Genomic DNA, 20,582 nt, shown 5'->3' with positions numbered 1-20,582 from the left:
GCATTTCAGAAACAACTGAGAGCTGAGGTGAAACTGGCTAAAAACCAGGAAATAAGCACGGATGATTTGAGGTGAAGTATGAAAAGGTTCTAACCTGGTTGGTAGGAATCAGTGGGCACAAAAAAGGGGGGACGTGAAGGACAGATAAGATTTTTGTCCAAGATAATCGAGGCAAAATGAATTACAGGCAGAAGAACAAAAATGGTTCTAATTAAAAGAGTAACACCAATAATAATAGCTCTTTTTTTATTGACTATATGCTATGTGCCATGCATGATTCTAAGAGATTTGAATGCATTGTCTCATTTAATTCAAAAAGATGGAATGAGTGTATATGGAATTGTTACACAACTGGGACCCCCTGAAGAATTTGGAACAGGGAAGTGATTGGCATCTGGTGCTGGGGAGCATTAAGTGTACAGCAAAAGCTGGTGGGAGGATGAGTGCCTGTCACCAGGTCTGTTAGGAAGCCATTATAATCATTCAGACAAGAGGTAGCAACCATCTAAGCTAGGCATCCAAACTAGGTGGACATAAAAATCAAGGAGGGACCTGATACATTTTTTTGAACAAACATTGACTGAATACCTACTATATTTCTGGCATTATATTAGGCTCTAGGCAATAGGAGCAAAAAAGATACACCCAATTCTTGCCATCCTGGCACTTAAAGTCCACAAGAGCATATTGTAGAGAATAAATTCCCTGGTCTTGGTGGCAAATACTGTCATAAAACTAGCCCCCGCCCCCATCATGTTCTGTGTGTGTGTGTGTGTGTGTGTGTGGCCTCCTACCCAACTTTTTAGGGCTCTTGAATCTCAGTGGTATTTTGCCTCTGTCTCAGAACTTCTCCCTCTTGCTGATTGGCAGAAAACACAGTGGGTGGGACAGAACAAACTCAGCTGCAAGCCAGACAGAGACGGACATCTTTGGGGGTAGCACAGCTTGAGAGAAAAAAAACATTTTTCTTAAAATTCTTCTCTTCCACAGGTCAGGGTAAGGATTAGGGCAACTGGCATTGGAATGGAAGAAAGAGGATAAAAAAATACATATACTTTGCCATTCCCCAAAGTACAGATCAGACTATCTTCCTTATTGTGTATGTAAGTCTGTGCTAACTCACTACACAAACACAAATACTGTGAAACTTATAGTATTTTGACCTGTTCCCATGAACTCAGAGCAGTTCACACTCATTGTCCCCAATTTATTTTCCCAACACTCTTATTAGACTGATATTGTGAAACTTTCATGGAAACCGACTCAAATGTTAAGCAACTTATCTAAAGGCACACAGCTAGGAGTGGAGACAGGAGGAGAGAAAGGTCTTCCAATTAATTTTAACCACAAGAGTATGAGTCTAAATTAGTACTCTTAAATGGCATTTCTAAAGCCTCAGAGAAGAAACTAACCCTAGAGTTATTGCAAGATGTGCTAAATGCTGTCTTGAAAGATTGACAGAAGATTAATTTAAGTGAATAAGTAATCAAAAATTAATTCCTTATATAGTTGCCATTAATTCCAAAAGCATTTAGTACCTTAGTTCTTTGATCAAAAGGATGAATGAGGGATTTGGCTTTTTTAGACTAACTGTAACCATGATCTAAGTTATCTTTTACAAAATAAAGGATAATAGTAATTTTGCTCAGTGCTCTAAAAATGCTTTTTGTCCAAACAATCAGATTGATGGGTTATATTTTTTTTGTGAATATTTGTTTCTTAGTTTGTATGAACATTTATTTGCTCATCATTTTTTTCTTTAATATATCTTTTAATACATACACATCAGAGTTCTTAATATCTACTTTGGGAGGATAAGGAACAGAAAAAAGTGATATTTTATCCCTCTTCCTACCAAAATTTTACTATATTTTATATGAGTTTTTTAATCACAATGTTTTTATTTAAGGTTGGTATACATTTCTTGTTGTTGTGCTTTAGCCACAAAATAACCACTCAGTGTAATAGCTTAGGATTGAAATACATCAAAATAGTCCAACAAAATTTTTTAAATATGGCACCCTTAATTGGAGTTTAGGAAATAAATCTTCGAGTATAATAATTTATTCACTAGAGCTGTTGTCTCAGCAAAGTATTTCATCTTAGTTTCCAAAGAACAGCTAGCCATTACTAAAAATGTTTAAAGTTGATGGAGAAAAAAATTTTTTTTTACTTTCATTCTGGCCAAATATACAATAAAAGACTCAACTGTCAAGAAAGCCATCTGCATTTTTGAAAAAGATCAGGTAGATAATTATGCCTGTGTAGTTAATTAATAAAAAGGGAAGTAGGGAATGGTTCACTGGGGAAACTTTTATTTCACAGTATCTATTATCAGGGATCTCATGCTGTAAGAGCGGGGTGCTAATTCGGAACGCACATAGTACCGCCCTACAAAGACATCAAGATTTGTAGGAAATCAACCCTCCAGCAGTCCTGGCAAGCCAGACTGACCCCAGCAAATGAAAATAATCAAAAGTAATTAGAAGCGTGCTGGACTACTCCTCGGAGAGCCGAGCAGGAGAGTAAACATGCCTGAATCCTCGAGCCACTGCAAAGGCCCATGTCTGAGCTGTTAGGTGCCCTGACCTTGTCCACATAAAGATGTGATTTATGAAGTGCAGGGCACAGCAGCAGGGCTTCTGTCTTCTCCTGGAGAACCAAATTACTGAGGTGGAGATTAACATGCTTTCAGTCGGGCCCATTTCCAGACCAAGGGAAATTTTTTATTTACCTTTTTTTTTACCTTTAATTTCCTCTTTTCTTTTTTAAACAACAACCCCCCCCATTAAAAAAAAAAAAGACAAAGTTCATCAAGAGAGATCAGAAATATCTCTCCTGAACAGTGATGATGTGTGGATTGGTGACTACAGGCATTCACAGCCCTGTTGGTTTGTAAACTCTTAACTGTGCCAGGCGGTGTTTGCTGGGTCTCCCTAATCAGCATCAGAGAATTCACCTTCAAGTTCAGGGGGCCAAGCTTGTGAAATACTCCCTTGATTAAAAGATGGAAGTTAAAATCAAACAAAATATTACCTTTGATTCCATGGCTTTCTGATCTAGTTTCTCTTGCCTAAATGTTATACTTCATCATAACGCTTATTCCTTAGGTTAAAAAAAAAAAAAAAACTTAAGTGAAGAAATTGTAGGTGATCAAGAATTGGAGGGAAAGAGAATGGAGAGATAAATCCGAGTTTCTGTGTTGGAAGAAATATTTATATCCTCTTGAATCCTAAAGACATGTTTTTCTTATCTTAGGTTAGGTAAGATTTCACAAAATCCTATTCTGACATGCAGAAGGAAGCATCGATTTTCTTTTTAAACATACATCAATATCTATACATGAAGCTAATTTAATTAGCAAGCAGTTATTGTTCAGCCAAATGTCAATTTCTCATATTTTTTATGCTTCTTGACATGAACTGTATGAAACAGGATTTAACAGGATCTCCACAAATGAAAAACTGCACTTGAGAAATGTGAAAATGCACTTGTATGTCCTTGAAAAGCTACAACAACAAAAAAAGAGTGTTAAAATAAAAATGTCAGGCTTGGAGTTCAGTGCATGTTTAGCCACCTAAAGAAACCAAAGCTGCAAAATTAAGGGAACTCTGCTTAGGCTGAGGTTATAAAGTGCTTTCCTCTATAAACTAAAAACATAATGTCAGGGTGAATGGGAACATACTTTATTAACTTTATGGTATTGAAAACTGCCAGCAAGTTGTCTTGTTTTTAAATATTGTCCTCTGCAGAGTGTTACAGGGCTGTTTGTCCACAGGAAGCCTATTAAAAGTGGACAGTGCAGTCATTTCATCTGGCTTTGGCTGGACTGCTTTTCTTTCCTTTAATGATGTGCTGGAATGTACCATGCCCATAGGGTCTCCATTAGCAGAACTTTTACTTCTGGGACAACCATGAAGTTTAAGGCTTAAAAGAGGCATCAGCTTACAGTCTTGTGGGAATCACTTGAATACTGGAGCACTAACTTCTTACTGCTTTAACTAATATATTGACTTATTTTAAATAAACAGTTACACAATGAAGGCAGAGCCAGTGGCCTTATTGGAAATCTTTGAGCCTTTTAAAGATTCTGCAATCCACCCAGATGGGGGAGGAAGGAAGGGGCCTGAGGAGGGTTTATGCCCTTTTCAAACCAGGAAGAAAACACATTAACCTCTCCCACCCCAGCCCTGCCATCAGCCAAAGGGGGATCTTTACGGCTCCCAGAAAATCTATCAACTCACACTCAAACCCCATATTTTCCAATTCCCTTTTCCTGGTAAACAACAATTAACAGAACAGGGCAGAAAAAACAATCATTCCTCCTGGAAAAATGTTTTTAAAATATGATTCTCTTTTTAAACATTGCTGATAAATCACTCTATTTTCTGCCTCCCCCAAAGCTATACATTTGTTGTAGTATGTTCTCCCATTCTATCCTCTTAATAATATTTAGATCATCTGTCTTGATACATGTTTGCAAATTAAAGCTGGTTTGAGATTATAGTAAAACCATTATTTTTAATAGCCCATTTCAAGGGCAGCGCTAAAAACTGCAGAACACGCATGTTACTGATTACTGCTGAGCAGACAGCGGCTTTTACAGATTAATTTGTAACTGGGAACTACTGTAAACAGATTTCACCAGAAATCCCAAGGAATAAAGGGAATTGGTGGTGGTATTTGGCTCCTAGTATTTATTATTTTAGAACTCTCCTGATGGAAAGCCAGTTAACCAGGGGCAAAAAACAAGCCCCCTGCAAAAACCTTTCCCTCCAGTCAGGTCTTCTCTTCTGTTTCACTCCACATCCCGGAGTAGGTCAGGGTCTTCTCCTGAAGGGTTAACTATTTAAATAGCAAGAGGCTTCTTCCATGAGAAACAAGGCCAATATAGCTACTTTAGGATTTCAGGACCCTATTTTTAAACATCAAGTTGAGTCCTCAAGAAAAAATGGGTTGATTTTGCCTTTACATGAAGTTACTATTATATAATCAAAGGGGAGAGGGGGTTTGGGGGAGGGGGGGTGTGTCATTTTGTGGTTGTCTTGCCCTTCTGATAATTTCCTTTAGTCTTTCTCACAAGTTATTCAGTAGAGAAAAAGAGTGATGACAATGATGATGATGACAATGATAAAACAATGATGGGGCTACCCCCTCCCCATCCCATCTCTCTGGATAATTATTCCAAGATCTCAGAAAGAAAGTGTTAAATCCTTTGGCTCTGGGGATAGAGAATTTCATATACGTAGAAATAGCCTCAGCTCAGGTCCGTGTCTGCGGGTCTGTACTGCAGGGTGCTCTTATCCCAGTTTGAGGCTTGGGGAGGCACGGGAACGCGTTTAGGCGGTGGGCAAAGCCCGGCTGGCGGCGCCGGCGGGAGGCAACCAGTTCACCTGGGTGGTTGCAGCCTCAGGCGCGGCGACTTAATTCGGGGCGCAATGCCATCTACCGGCTTCATGCTGCACCTGCAAGTACCCAGACCTTAAAAGTCGCCCCGCCTCCCCCACCAGAACCCAATATAAGGGAAAAAACTCCGAGGCCCTCTCCACGAAATCCTAATTTAGCCAGGACCTGACACTGATTCTACACGACCTTTGTTTACCCACCGACGTTTCTTCCTTCTCAGAGCAGCTTTGTAAAGGGCAAGGAGGTGGGGGCTGTGGGGCTGGGAAGGAGGATTGGGGCGCTAAGCTCTCAGGCCCCCTGATCAGGCCGCACTGTCTGAAGCAATCGGTTCACCAGATTACTTGTATTTAATACACAATGCATCATAAAACAAATCCCTCATCCTGACAGGAAGAAAATAGAACAGCTCATAGCTCGAGCCGGTCCAATTTATGGCTAAATTAAAAAAAAAGGGGGGTGGTGGTCTGACAATGGGCAAGTTGAGGAAGGGCAGGAAATCAATGGCAACAAACCGGGGGCTCTTAAAGGTTCTCAAGCACCGAACTCTATGGGAATATCTGACCGGGTTTTAGGTTATTTACAAAGGATTTTTCCTGTCTTACCTACCACTGCTATGCGATTTCCCCTCAAACAATGGCCATTATCTGAAATAACAGTTCAATGTCATAGATAACAGGCCACCGAAACGAATTAGTCACCACCTCTTGTCATTTTCTCTCTCCCACATCCCTCCTTTTTGTTACTATTTTTGTTTTTAAATCATCATTTTTGGGGAAATAGAGATTTACTAGATTTACATATCTATGTGCACTTGGAGAAAATAAAAAGACCTGGCCCCCTTTGCAGATAAAGTTTAACATAAGCCCTTTCCATCCCCTCTCCTTCCACCCCTCCCCTGCCAGAGTCGCTTGACTTCTTTACTTTGCTTAACTTTCCATTGTTGAACTGAGAAGTTGGATTTTGTCCATTTGTTTTTATGAATGGAGATTTGTGATAAAAAGCGTTATTTCCATTTAACCGACGGGATTTACTTAATTTTGCAAGGTTGGCTAAAGTAAATCCACAGACCCTTTTATTTTGCCAAACATTCCCTATATTCTTTCGACCAGTGCAGTTTCTGAAATGTGTTGATAAAAATTGACCATATATATTAGAAATTTATTAATCACCGGATCACCAAAAGTAGTAACAATTAGAATGTTAAAAGTTTAAAAATAATGAGTTGTCAAATTGCTTAATTTCATTTCTCGGCGTTTGTGGTGTTTTAAATTAGTGTATCAAAGAATATGGCAAAAACTCACCAAATAATCGTCAATCTCTGTAAGTCTATAATACGTCATTTGGGCAGATTATATGTGAATAATATTTCAGATTTTTAAATTCATCCTAAGAAAAACATGATTTGAAAAGAGTGGCATGCTCTTCTGCTGACCTAACTATAATAATAAAGGAAATAAATTAGTATGAATTTCAATAATATAAAAAGGTGCTTAGAAAACTGGAAATGTACATGTCAACTTTTCTCTCTTAGGGTGCTGTTTTCTGAAAATTTCTAAACTAATTTTGTTTAGCCTGAGTGGGCGTCCTTTTTACCCGAAACCTCATCTTTGCTCCTCCAGCGCCCCACCCCCAGCCTCCGAGCACACATCCTCACAGTCCCGAAAGCACTTCACCCCATCACTCCCATCCCCCATCCCTCCAACACACACACACACTCACTCACTCACTCACTCACTCTTACACTTGTGCTTTCAGGACATTGAAACAGAGGATATTTCCCTGGGGAAAGAAATCCTGCCTTGGGAGATTGGCGAGATCTCCCCATTGGTTGTTTACCCACAGAAATCTACATGTTTAAGGGGAATGGTGCATCCATAATCAGTCTGTCCCTATAGGACTTAGGTCTTGGCGACCTTTTTGTGACCTCTCCCGCCAGAGGAGGTTGCTGTCACTTTAAAAATTACTGAAAGAGGAGCTCGTCTGGCTTCCGATCACTCTGGGCGGCGGGAGATAGCTCCCTTTCTCCCTCGCCCCGGGTTCTTTCTGGATGGCCGAGCAGATCCTCTTTAAAGAGACAGTTCATGAAACAGAAACCCAGCGGCTGAGCTTGGAGTTGCGAAAGGGGACGATCCCGTGAGGGTCTAGGACGGGGAAGGAGCTGCGGAGGATCTAAAAGGGGGCCAGAGCTCCCCTTGCCTCCCCAGGCCCCCCACCTTTTCAAACTCTCCTCCTCCTGCCGGTTCCCCCCTCCCCACCTTTGGAACTGAGAGAGAGAAGTGGAAGAAGTTTTAGTGGGTTTCAGATAACTTTCATTACACATCGGGCTGATAAGAGCAAGAGAAAGTGAGAAAAGAGGGAGGTGATGTGAACCAGAAGGAATAGCTCCGAGCTCTTTTAGGAAGGGGGAAAAAGCCAAAACTCCCCAAACCTGGGTCACTCAGAAGAGAGGAGACTGCTTTTCTGGTTTCAAAAATACACTGTTGGCGGACAATAAATCTGAAACGCGTGGTCCTGGCAAGATCCTAGAAACGGACAAAGTTATCAGAAACCCTTTCGGAAATCGAGACTCGAGGCTTTTTTTTTTTTTTAACCTCTTGAAATGTGGCTCGGGATCATTTGAAAGGATTGTCGTGCAGGAAAACTGGGGGCTGCTGATTATTTTATTTTGTTTGTTTTAATTCTTCTGTGATTGCCTTTTATTGCTGAGTTGAGGCCATAGAAATCTTAAGGTAAGAGAACTCACTAAAAAAAAAAAGTGTTGGCGATGTGCATAGTTTGTAACTTCGGACAGTTTCCTGCCTTGGCACCCCTTCTCCCGGGCGCCCCCCGCCCCCCAGCCTTCTTTTCCTACTTGCCCGCAGTCTCGCGGAGCCCTGCTGCTTATCTACGCTGCCGGGACTGGTGATTTCCTTGTTCCTCCTGTGGAACGGTGCGGTCTGGACGCGTCTCCGGGGTGGGTCGTCCGGCCTTCGGTGGGTCTCTCTGCCGGCTGTCGGCCTCTTTTCCTCGCGTTCTTCTCCTGTTTCCCCTCCCTCCGTGTGTCTGTCCGTTGGTATCTGGGACGCAGAAGGTGGGGTTGCCAAAATCTGAATTCCTGGCACCGGCCACGCGACTTTGGAGCGGCTTTCGGCCGAGTTCCACCTTGCCAAGTAACAGCTTTGCTGTCCAACGTCGTGTGCTGCTTCGCGAGAAAGTCACATTCGGACCCTTTGGCTAGATTGTGGGTTTTTTTTTTTTTTCTTCTTTTGCTGTTGGGTTTTGAAAGGGCCTTTCTCTAAAGTCCACCTAAAGGGAATTCTTTTTTTTTTTTTTTTTAAGCTATCTCTGGAACTTGGAAGCTTTTAAAAATACAGGAGTGTGTTAGGTGAAATGACGGAAGATGTGCTGTTACTTTATTTTATTAGAGATTTCTGAGACGATTAAGACATTGGGGAGACAAATGCAGTTCTGCTAGCAAATCAAAAGTAAATAATTCACCCAGGGGGGATACGTTTCTGGAAAAAGTTAAGCTTTTGTCTTGGGGCAAGAATATTGAGGGTAAGAAAGTTAATATGTTGGTGAAATATTTGAATAATCATGTAACATATATATGAAAAGACATTCTTTGGAAATGAACCTGTTTTTAAATTAATTTCACTGTTGACAGTGGCAATGGCAATAATGTTAACACGGAATAAAATTACACCTAGAATTTTTATGTGTAGTATGTGCAATACTCAACTCCCTTCCCCCGCAAAAGGGAATACTGGAAAACTAAGGGGATAGATGATTCTTGACTTTGAAATTAACAAGTTTTCCATGTCTTCTACAAATATGAAATGGAACTGGTGTTGCATTTCACTGACTTCACCCTATTTCCTTCATTAAATATTTCTCTAGTATGTCAGTAGAGCTGCTTTTTTTTTGCTAGTCAAGAAAACAAACAACAAAAGATCTACTAGAAACCAAACAAACCAAAAACCAAACCAAACAACAACCAAACTTCTTACTATTTTAAAAATGTGTATTACTACTGTTATTTATGGTCCTTCCAGAAATCTGAGGAGGAGGGAGTCTCAAGTTGCCACTTGAGTTACTCAGCATTGAGAGTTGAAGAAAAACAACTTAAAGTTTGTAATGTTATAATAGGAAATTGTTAAAAATCTGCCCTTACTAGAGGGAGTGTTCCATGTGGACGTTTTGCTGTTTTTAGTGTGATGAAGCGTCTTTGGAAAAGACTTGCTGAGGTGTGCGTGTGTGTATAGCAATTATTATCCCTATCTTCTGTTCCGATTTTTCTTTTATAAATTGTGGGACTACTTATTGCCCTTTAATTGCCTCATGGCCAAAGGCTTATTCATAATGCCTCTTGACTAGAGCCCTCAGAGCACTGGGCTTCTTCTTGAAGTTTGTGGTGAGTTAATGACTTGAATCTGCAACTGGGTGATTACCTGAATTCTATGCAAAATTGCTTTTAGTCTGTATATACAAGAGTTTGGTTTTAACTTTTATGTAGGTATAGATACAGCAGAGTACTGTGGGATTATTTAATTCATTAATTTTTGTTCTAGACTGTATTGTTTAGTCTTTGATAGGAAACTTCCTCAAGTTTGCATTAACTGATTGACATGAGAATTACCAGCCTTTCTAGTTATTCACCATCAGGTCAACAACTCTGCAACTTTAAACATTATTGCTGCTAGTGAATCAGAATAGTTTTGTTTAAGTATGCAAAACCTTAAAAATGGATGTTTCCCATTTCACTTTTTGTTTAATAGGTGTCCTAAGTAATGCTTAGTATTTAGGCTGAATGTAAAAATCTCATGAAAAATAACCGTACACAACCATGTACAATGATGACAATTTACTACAATATTCTTATATATTTTTTACTTGTTCACAAGCCAGTTTTGTTATTTTGCTTATTAAAGGTAAAACTGAAATATGCATTGACATGTGTTAACTAAAACATTAAGTTGCCATATTTTGCATGAGTGTTTACCAATCATTTGCTTTCATTTGCTTTTCTTTAGTTTGGTCAGATGCATCTATGATTCAAGTCTTACTACCTTCTTCAATTAAGGATGTGATTTCATGGTAGTGAAATGAAAGCTGAAAATGAATTTAATAATATTTAGATTAAAGTTTTTAAATTGAATTCATTTAATGTCAAAACGTAAAAGTGCATGGAAGACTATCTGAACCTAAAATATTGACTTGGTTTAGAAATATTATATTACTGTACACTGTTCAATGATATTTTTTGTAAAATCACATTGGGTAAAATTAAGTCAATAGCATTCATTCATGCATAACAAGGAAACAAGCATTTTTAAAAACTAATAAATGTTTCTGTAATAATTCACCATTGCTTCATTCCTTTAAAAAAGCAGTACTTTGCCACTTTTAAGATAATGTTCCTCCTTATTAATATTCATGCTGACTTTTTTAAAGATTAAAAGGAGGAATATACATTTGAATAAAATACTTTCAAGTAGTTAACCATTTTAATGAATGAACTGAGGTAGAAATTGATTGTTCTCATCTTCTTCCTTTTAGATCTTAGATGAGTTTTGCAATGTGAAGTTCTGCATAGATGCTAGTGAACCAGATGTAGGAAGCTGGCTCAAGTACATCAGGTTCGCTGGCTGTTATGATCAGCACAACCTCGTTGCATGCCAGATAAATGATCAGGTATGTTGTAAAGATTTTCTTGTCTTTCTCTGAGAACACTAAAGTATCAGTGAAGCCTGAAGAATAAAAATAACAATGAGCTGCAATAGACCCTTGTGGCCTGTATGCTGATATGGTGAAAGGTAATGCACAAATATAAGTAAGATGCAGAATAAAGTCATTTTCAGTATTATTTTCTTTTACTACTACTTTTTTTTAGGTAGTTAATTCACTTTGTACCATAAACTTCATAAATGCTCTCATTTTCTGAGTGTGATTGAATGATTTGAAAACTGAATACTAATTGTTGCTAGCTGTTCCTTACCTTTTATTCTTTACCATTATAACAGGGAGACATTCATAGAAAGTACTGAGCTAATCAAGAACACTTTGTGAATTTATGCAGAAATTGGAAGTGATATACTTGAAATATTATATAGACTTATTAGAAATGGTAGGTAGATATATCTGTATGATCTATGTGTGAAATTATCTGCTTGAGCATTTATATTGATTTGCCTAATTATAAGTGAGAAACACTTTTAGATTAATCAAAGCACTCTTTTTAAAAATATCACTGCTGGAAATTGCTTTATAGAGGCCCATACAGTGATCTTAACTTTAATAATAATAACTGTGAAATAAGATCATGAAAATATCATAAAACATATTTTGCACTCAATAAAGTTAGGTTATGAATCTTGTAACTGAGTATGACAATACCTAAAACAACAAGAAGTTCAGCCTGTTAATTTTTGTTTTATACACATTTTTCAGTTAGAATTTAATTATGTTATCATTATTTATAACTTTTAACCCAATGATTACCTAAATCAAATTATGTTTTAAAGACCACTTTGAAATAGTTGCTTGGGAAATCTACTATGAAGATCACCACCAAGAAAAAGAAAAGTTTAAATTAAATGTTTTCAATTGAAAGCTGTTAAGTAATGCTAGTGTCATATAGTCTAAGGATCTATTTCAATCATCTTTATGAGATTATTTTTTGGCATTTTCCCAGCCATCAGATAATTTTTACTGATTACACTGTATAAGAGGTAGTAAATTGTAAAATTAGGTTTAAATGGGAATCATTTAAAAATCTTCAACATATATCAAAAATAATGAACTAATCAATTGTTCTTTTCCCTTTGCCATAAGAAAACAAGAGGCATTATTGACAAAGGAAAATATTATTAAATTAGCTATTGATTGTGAGCAGAAAATATCCCAAGTCTGTCATATGAGTTACTCTCACCACCAACAGCAAACATTTTTGAGCACCCACTATTTGTGGGTGTGGGAGATACATAGGTGTTGCACATGAGTGAACTGTTTATGTTATGTCTCCTAAGAAAGGAACTGAAGGAGCTCAAAAGGCAGCTGTAAGATGAAATAATATAATTATATCATAATAGTGATTTGCCATCCATCCATATGGACAGTAGGAGCTATTTCCGTAGACAGATAAAACTGTTGCAGGATCACCGAAAAGGTGGTTGAAGAATCAAACTTGTGCCTAATTCATTTTTCATTTATTATTTATGTGTCTAATATTTTATAATAAATATACTCTTGTCATTGGGAATCTTGACTGCATGAAAAAGGGAAACTATTTGGCTCCTTCTAACTCTGAATTAGATTGCTTTTTAGAATAGGCATTTATAATTTTCACATAGTTACTTTTGAGGTAAACATTGTAAAATGCATTGCTTTCATAAGAAAATATGCAGGTTTCATACTTTAGTAAATGGAATGTTTACTCTTTTGAGCTGAAGAACCAGGGAAAATGGTTAATCAGGAAAAACATAAAAGGCCAATATTAGACACATACCTATTATGTAAGTACTCATTTTAAACTTATGTGTTATGCTGACAGATACATAAGATGGTAACAGAGTGTATATCAGATAACATAATAGTGAAATTGACATTACATGGTCAAGTAAATTCACCCATAAAAAACAAGAGAAAAGTCAGAGGTAAAAGTCAGATTCCTGTGATAGGCATAAAGGCATGCAATCACCTTCAGCTCAGTTGACAAGACAAAAGAGAGCAGACACCCAAATAGTATATGCATATATTATAAACAGATCCAACTATAAGCTTGTATGGGTATTTCTAAAAGCCAATTAAGACGAGTAATTCCCGACAGCTTTGAAATGTGAATATTGGACTAGGTACAATGATAAAAGAGCTGACTAAAGAGATTCTCTGGGTCTATTTTTCGCTCTCTTTCCCACGAGGAATAGGACCTGCCAAATGGTGAATAAGCACGACTCATCACGTAAGGGACACCTCTATTGTGTGAGATATTATTTAATATCCAAAGGTAAAGAAAGACCCTGGATCAGGAGTAATTATTAAACATGAACAATATCAACCCACCTGCATGACAGCAAAGCAGACGAAGCACTCTACAAGAAATTGTAAAAAGTGTTTCTCTTGCTCTGATTCTTAGATAGAATTCAAATTTGTAAAATGGATTTTAACAACACGACTGTGAGAAGGAAGAATTTCGGTGAACCTTTCAACTGCAGTCTAACCATTGTAATAATTAGGCTATCTATAAAAGATGGGAAGCGAGGATCCAGAACAAAACAAGAGGATGTAAATTAGAGTTTACTTTGCAAAGATAGACAGATTTTAACAAATTCCAGCATTAACGATCAAGTTGAATCAGTTTAGGTCAGTTATTCCATCAAAATTAGAAAAAATAGCTGTAAAAATAATGTGGAGGAGTTCTTCAAAAGAGAATAAATGTGTTTGTTAAGGTGATAATGCAGTTTTGTAATAGTGGGACAGTTGAAACGTGTACTAGATAAAACCCATATTTGAATTGTTTGGGGGTAGAGAAGTACTTAGAAACAGCATGGATTTTGATTTTCAAGTAAAGTTGATAAAAGATGTAATCTATTTTGTATCATAAAAACAAAGGCCATTCAATTAACATTTTTCTAATATCCCTCTACAAGATTTTGTTAGAGGGGAGTTTTCTGAGTTAAAATTTTCCAGTAGACTCCTGTGAGTTATTTTATTTCACATTTTTTTCAAACCAAAATTAGCTTTGTGGAAGTTTTCTTTTCTTGACAATACTGCCTAGAAAGACTAATTATTGTTTTTAGATCTCTTTCATTTCATGTTTTTAAAATTGCTGCAGTGATGTTTTTAGAGATAGGAATTCTGAAAATACTGGCCTAACTGCTAAACCATAATTTCAAGGTAGCTTCAGCTCCTGACTGATATCTGAAAGGATTGTATTAACTATAATAATTTATCTTTGTAACAGAGGGCCACACCAAAGATACTAGTAAATTAAGACCACAGTCACACTCAAGTCATAAAATAGCAGATGCATTTAAAAACACTTTTATCCTTGAAGTCCTAATGAATTTTCCCCTTATTCCTTAAAGTGTCTCTACAGTGCTAATAACTATACTGCTTGTTGCACAGTGGATAGCTGGAAATTTATACTGAAACGGACCATGCTTCCATATTTTTACACGTAGCAATCTGAAATTGTCCCTGGTTGCTTTCAGGAGCAAGAGCTGGCAGTGAAAGGTATGCAGGGCAAGAGCAAAGGCAGAGAGTTGGATGACGAAAGCGGTTTCCAGGATAGGTCTTCAGGAGGACCAAAGGTGCAGAAAAGGCTGGAAAGTGGTTTATTAATTATTCAGAGACTTTATTTACATCTGGAAGTGCCCATGTGTTAAAGGTGAAGTAGGCTAAACATCTAGATGATTCACTGAGATATTTTTTTTCCTGAATATTTTGATGTCCTTTCCATAGATGTCTTATAGATAGCTTACTTTTTTTACCAAGCATTTTGAGTGGTGGATGTAGCACATTGCTTTAGATTTGGTGACACCCTGCTCCTGCCTCTCTCTCCATTCTTTGATGAGTTTCCTCATACCTTCATGTTTCTATACCCTTCCCCTAAATCGAAGGCAAGGTGACCCTTGGACTCCCTGTCCATCTCAAACAATGCCAGTTCTCATTTACGATATGTTCCTAAGTTTTGTGTACTTATGGAATAGCTCTCTTGATAGAAGTTTTCCTTTAATACTTCTTCATGAGACCAAATTGGTTGTAATCAGACAGATCACTTACAATTCATTTAAGTTGACTTTTTAGACTGAAACAAGACCTGCCTTTCCACTCATGATAATTGGAATGACCTGGGTGTGTGTTTTGGGGTAACATTTTCTATATGTGTATATATTCTGTATCATGGGAAGGAACATGATTTCATTCAAACTCCTGGCCTGCCCTAACATGGTCTACAAGTGGAATAAAGTTCTCAGAAACCCAAGACATTATTAATCTTGTCATTTACACAAGGTGATAAGTCCTTTCATTTTTAAATGGGCCCTTGACAGTTGGCATTTAGTAAGTTGAATAAAAGAAGCCTGCTTTTCACTCTGAATAGAAAGAAATGTGTTGATAAGAGACTATCTTAATGCCTGATATATATATTTTGAAGAAACAGGATATAGAAGAGTGAGTGCCCCTCAGAGCATGCCAGGTTGGAGTTCACGTAGGAGGTTCTGCCAGCTCTCCTGTGGTTAATGAACAGCAGCAAGGTTCTATGGTGTTTTCAGTTGGGACAGGCATTGTTCTCGTTTGTGCTTTACCTTATAAAGTTTTAACTGCTTCCAGGACGATCCTGGCTGAATTGGCACACCCGCTTTCGCTCTCCTTCAGGCCACGTCAGTGGTTGTATTGGAGGGCTGTGACACTAGAGTCATATTGTTATTGCAGGCCTATTATGGGCTCAATTATCAAGTTATTTTCTTTGGCTTTTCACTGAGAAAAAAATATTTTCCTGAATCATTCAATTAATGCAATTAATGCAAAAAAGAAGGGAATACAAGCCATGTAAAAAGTAAAATGTAATTTGTTAGCTTTTTCCACTTCAAAAAATACACACACACACACACACACACACACACACACACACACAAAATGTTTGCGTAGACTGTCAGGTAATTTGTTAATGTGCTCTTCCTTTACAAGGATTTCTGTCCACATTTTCAATGACCTCTTTTGATGTCAAAATTATTATTGGCTTTGGGCATTTTCTTTGCTTTGCTTTTAAGTCAAGTTCCACTTTTATACCAAAGTTATGCTCTGCTGTTTTAAGATGAATGCCAGCTGGCCATACCCAGGGACTGGCTTTGTGAATGATGCCCAAGCTGACTTTGGGGGGATGTTGTTTGGCTGATAATTTACTTCTTTCACTCGAAGATGAAACTGTCTGACATACTTTGCCATTTGATATTTACATGATAAAACAAACAGCACTCCTCCCCTCTTCACCAAAAGTTTCCCTAATGTAATAATGCCCAGGACACTGCATTGCCATAATACTGCACAGACTAGGAATGTTACTAAGATTCTCAGGCCACATAAATGGAAAGTATGATAACCTAAAATATTCTGTGCACATTTTAACTACTGGTAATTAGTGTTTGCACAGTATACACCACCATTCATTCGGGAAGATCTCAAAGCCTCACACCCATACTAGACTTCAGCTACTTCTGGAATGGTGCCAAAAAACTGTCCTCAGAATGCACTACAAGCCATCAAGGAGGAAAACATGCTGGTCAAGGACACAAGGAACACCTCCAGCCCTGTAAAAAACCCAAAGATGATTTTTTAGCTTCCTTACCATGTGATGATGGGACTCTTCCCAAATGTTTTGAAACCATCCAGAATGACCAGTTTCTCAAAAAGGGAAATAAAATGGCCACATTAAAGACAGGTGGCTAAGGATATTTCCTGTGGAGTCTGTAGAGAAATCCTTAGAGGTTACTTAAAGGGACCACTTGCGTGGCTTTCAGGCTGGCTATACTGTAGGCTCCAGGTATAATAAAGGACCGTTATCACTTGCCCTATTTATGCAAACTGGGACCAACAGTCAATTCTATCTGTTTTATTTCATCTAATAAATTATACTAGGCATTCTCTTCATGTTATTAATAAAGAGCTGAAAATGTGGGGGGAAAACTTCTCCATGAATGTTTTTGTCCTGAAAGCAACCAGTGGCTACACATTTTTCATTCTGGAAGCAGTTAATATCTGGTATTTCCCAGTTTAGATTGTCACTCTAAAGAAAAGTATATGATAGCATCTCTTTGGAGAAACTAAGGATACTAAGGATGGTTTGCTTTGATGAAGCTTGGACATGATAAAGCTCCCATTCTGTTGCACAACTATCTTTACATTCTGTCATCAATCTCTCTGTCTGCTGAAAACACTTCTTGTTATCTCTTACTAATTAGGCTCAGAATATATAATAGGGTCTTTCTTCTAGAGGCTAAAAAGTTGACATCACATCTGCCCTTCGGAATTGGGTTTTCCCACATTGCTATGGGCACATCAGGGCTCCAGACTATGTTTCCCAAAGCCAGAGTATGGGCGCACATTTTCTCTGTAGAGTTGGTGGTACCTCTCTGCAGCACCAAGACTGACAGGTGTTCATATCAAATGTTGACTTTGTTCATATATGCAAACTGTCACCTACCTCCCCTCCCACCTGACCTCCAAATGTTAAAGTTCCATTCAGTTTTTCCTAGTCTTCTGACTGGTAATTTCAGTCAAGCTACAGAATATAAAGCAATCAGGCTGAATGTTGGGAGCTGAAAGAGGAAGAAGTGAATTGTCATCTTAAAAGTGGGAAGATAGCAATAGTCTGAAGAAGTTGTCTCTCAGTCCAGATTTTGCAGGGAGTACATTTCTCTATTATTTCAATTATTACAACTTCCTGAATAGGTGGAAGGTCATTCATAATTCACACTTCTGTCATTTTTAGACATGCCAAATGCAGTCTATTAAGCATAAATAAAACTTCCAGTGCTTGACCAGGAAAAATAAACAGGGATTTGTAACAATGAAGCCTTGTTCATCTTTGTAAAAGTAGATGATGTGTTTTCTGTCTTTCTTGTTTTCCCTCTTGTGCACTGAATTTTTCTTCTGTCTCAATAGTACAAACATAATACGCTAAATCAATCCAAGCATAGCAAACTGGACAGAAGGCGGGTCTGAGAGATCCTAGATTTTTCTATTTTATGGGATAATCAACATGAACCCACATTATTACCATTTATAAATACAAATGTATTTATAAATAATCAATCTGATGTAGGATCACGTTGAACACAGTCCCTGACAATATAAAGCAAAGTCTGAAAAACTTTTATAGCCTGTTAACTCTCCTATCAGAATGCTTATAAGTGTACGTCCTTTCCTTAGTGGCTATCCCCTTGCACTTAAAAATAACAAAAGAAAATGGAAATTCAATAAAATATGTTTAACTCTGATTTCAGCTACATGTATATAATTACATATAACTTACATGATATATAATCAGAATCCATTATGTGCCATTAAACACTCAATTATACTAATATATAAAATATGAGGTTGCTAATATTTTATGCAAATTTAAAATTTCCCAGGACATGTAGTTTGCCACATTTACATGTCACATAGGAAATATTCTGGCACATGTATACTAACATGTAACATTGTATGAAAATACACCTTTTGGAAGTCTGGAAGTTGCTAAACCACATTCTCTTCACCACTGCTTCTTATCTCTAGCTTAGCCTAATGAATACTAACTGAATTGATATTCTTTTGGCATTTGAAACTGGTTTCAAGTTGAATTAAAATAAATTAAGTATAATAATTATATTCAGAGAAATTCCTGTACATGTTAATAATTTTATACTTATGCCTGAGTTTGTGACTCTTACCAGTAGTAAACGTGAACAATTTTAAAGGATTTCTAGTTTTATTTTCCAATGTCTGAATGACTTAGAATTTAAAAAATAGTAAGAAATTTCACTGGTATGCTATATTAGAAAAATATTTTTAAAAGTACAAAAAGATCTATTAAAACATTTACTATAAATATTTATTCTTATAAATTCAGGTATCCAGAGATACAGATATAATATCTATACTTAAATAAAATTATAACTTTCTGCAAAATAAAAGGAGTCTAGCAAGACATTGGGGAAATTTTTTTCTGGAACAAAATGAAATGACCACCTCAACTTTCAAAAGTTTCAAATATATGGAGAGGTGGGCCATGTTTATAACTTGCATTTCTGGAATTTGCTGTTAGCTATCAAAAAGAAAACTCTAGAGGAGTCAAAATATTTTATCATGTTTAAAAATATTTAAAATATTTTGTCATGCCTTTTAAAAAATGGAATTCTTGTGTAATCCTATTGTCTTACTTTAAAGCCCGATTCCTCTTACCTTTCACGATACAGTAAGAGGAACTGAGATATTTCTTTTAATAGAACATTATGAGTGAGACACTAAAATAATAGTAAATCGACAGCCCGTTTGTAAGAATTCAAACTTTTTCTAAGTGTTTGAGACTTTTGAGCCCTTCATTATATACTTGAGTTGAATTCATCACAAAATCCCAGATCCAGAACATTTATATTTTGGATCCAGATAATTTTTTCCATAAAACCCCCTGATGGGGAAGGAGACCTGTTAACTCCTTATGGAATTTCATGGAGGAATTGCTTTTCTTCCACTTCTCTCCAATACAAAAGCCAGAGAGATTATATTAGTAGTGTCTCTGCTTTTGGTACATAACTCAGAGGACATACAATACATAGGACCGCAATGTAATTGAGATTTTGAGACTATACTGATTTTAAAGACATTATGATTCATTTTTATCAGCATGGTCAAGCGTACTTAATATACAAACCTGCAGGAGAAGCTACACAAATCACTTATGTTTTTTGTTATATATTTATTTTCTGGAACACCTATTTTATAACAAACATAGATGTGTTATCTTATTTTTTGAATGGCTCAGTTTCTTCAAGATTACATTCCATCATTCCTCTACATAATTATTCTGAGGCAACAAATTATTATTATATTTTCTTTAAACTAGAACCTCTACTTCTCAAATGCCTGCTAGTGTACTATTGCTAAAATGTAAACTAACTTTATACATCTCTGGATTTGAGTATTCAAATTATACATTTGGGCCAGTGTAATTAAAGGGGCAAAAACATAATTTTACTAAAGTCTCTCTAAAATCCTAAGAGATGAGATATAATAAGATATCAAGTGGCAGCAACACCTTGAAAAACACCACACTGGGTTTGTGAGGGTGTGGTAGATGGGACTGGGAGGCACATGCTTAGTGCTATACGAGGAAGCAGGCCCGGACTCTGCCCTCATTGTGTCTGGAGCGTGCCAGTTCTTTTCAAACCTCAGTTTCATGAGCACCATAAAAATTCACTTAAAATCGAAAAAGAACACCCTGAAGTTAAAACCCACTCTGCTTTTCTTTGCCTTTCATGGCCTGGAATGTCACCTTTTACCTCCAGTAAATAAAGCCAACATCAACACTCTTCCATGTCTTTTATTTTTTTTTATGTGCTCAATATTCTTCACATGACAATCTGGACACTTAAAGGGAAATTACAGTAGTGATCTATGTCCCCACAAAGAGAATTGTCTTTATAATAGATAGT

At 37.1% G+C, this 20,582-nt stretch overlaps 1 protein-coding gene across 14 annotated transcripts in view; it reads left to right on the top strand.

Moving 5' to 3' along the window:
* MECOM (MDS1 and EVI1 complex locus) overlaps positions 1–20,582 on the top strand; it is a 550,693-nt gene that overhangs the window by 481,824 nt on the left and 48,287 nt on the right. For 9 of the 14 annotated variants that reach the window (XM_045850976.1, XM_045850966.1, XM_045850964.1 and 6 more), the window contains one exon: positions 10,945–11,079. In XM_045850976.1, coding sequence (XP_045706932.1) covers positions 10,945–11,079 — 135 coding nt within the window. Of the gene's footprint in view, positions 1–7,357; positions 8,136–8,289; positions 8,379–8,782; positions 8,944–9,775; positions 9,800–10,944; positions 11,080–20,582 lie in introns of those variants that run through there. The other 5 variants (XM_045850970.1, XM_045850973.1, XM_045850974.1 and 2 more) reach the window with 5 other exon arrangements.

Source organism: Phyllostomus hastatus, unplaced genomic scaffold (assembly GCF_019186645.2).
Source record: "Phyllostomus hastatus isolate PE091 unplaced genomic scaffold, TTU_PhHast_1.1 phas_contig_86, whole genome shotgun sequence".
NCBI classification, from domain to species: domain Eukaryota; kingdom Metazoa; phylum Chordata; class Mammalia; order Chiroptera; family Phyllostomidae; genus Phyllostomus; species Phyllostomus hastatus.
Note: the sequence above shows the minus strand (reverse complement) of the source record. Positions and strands in the feature narration are given on the sequence as shown.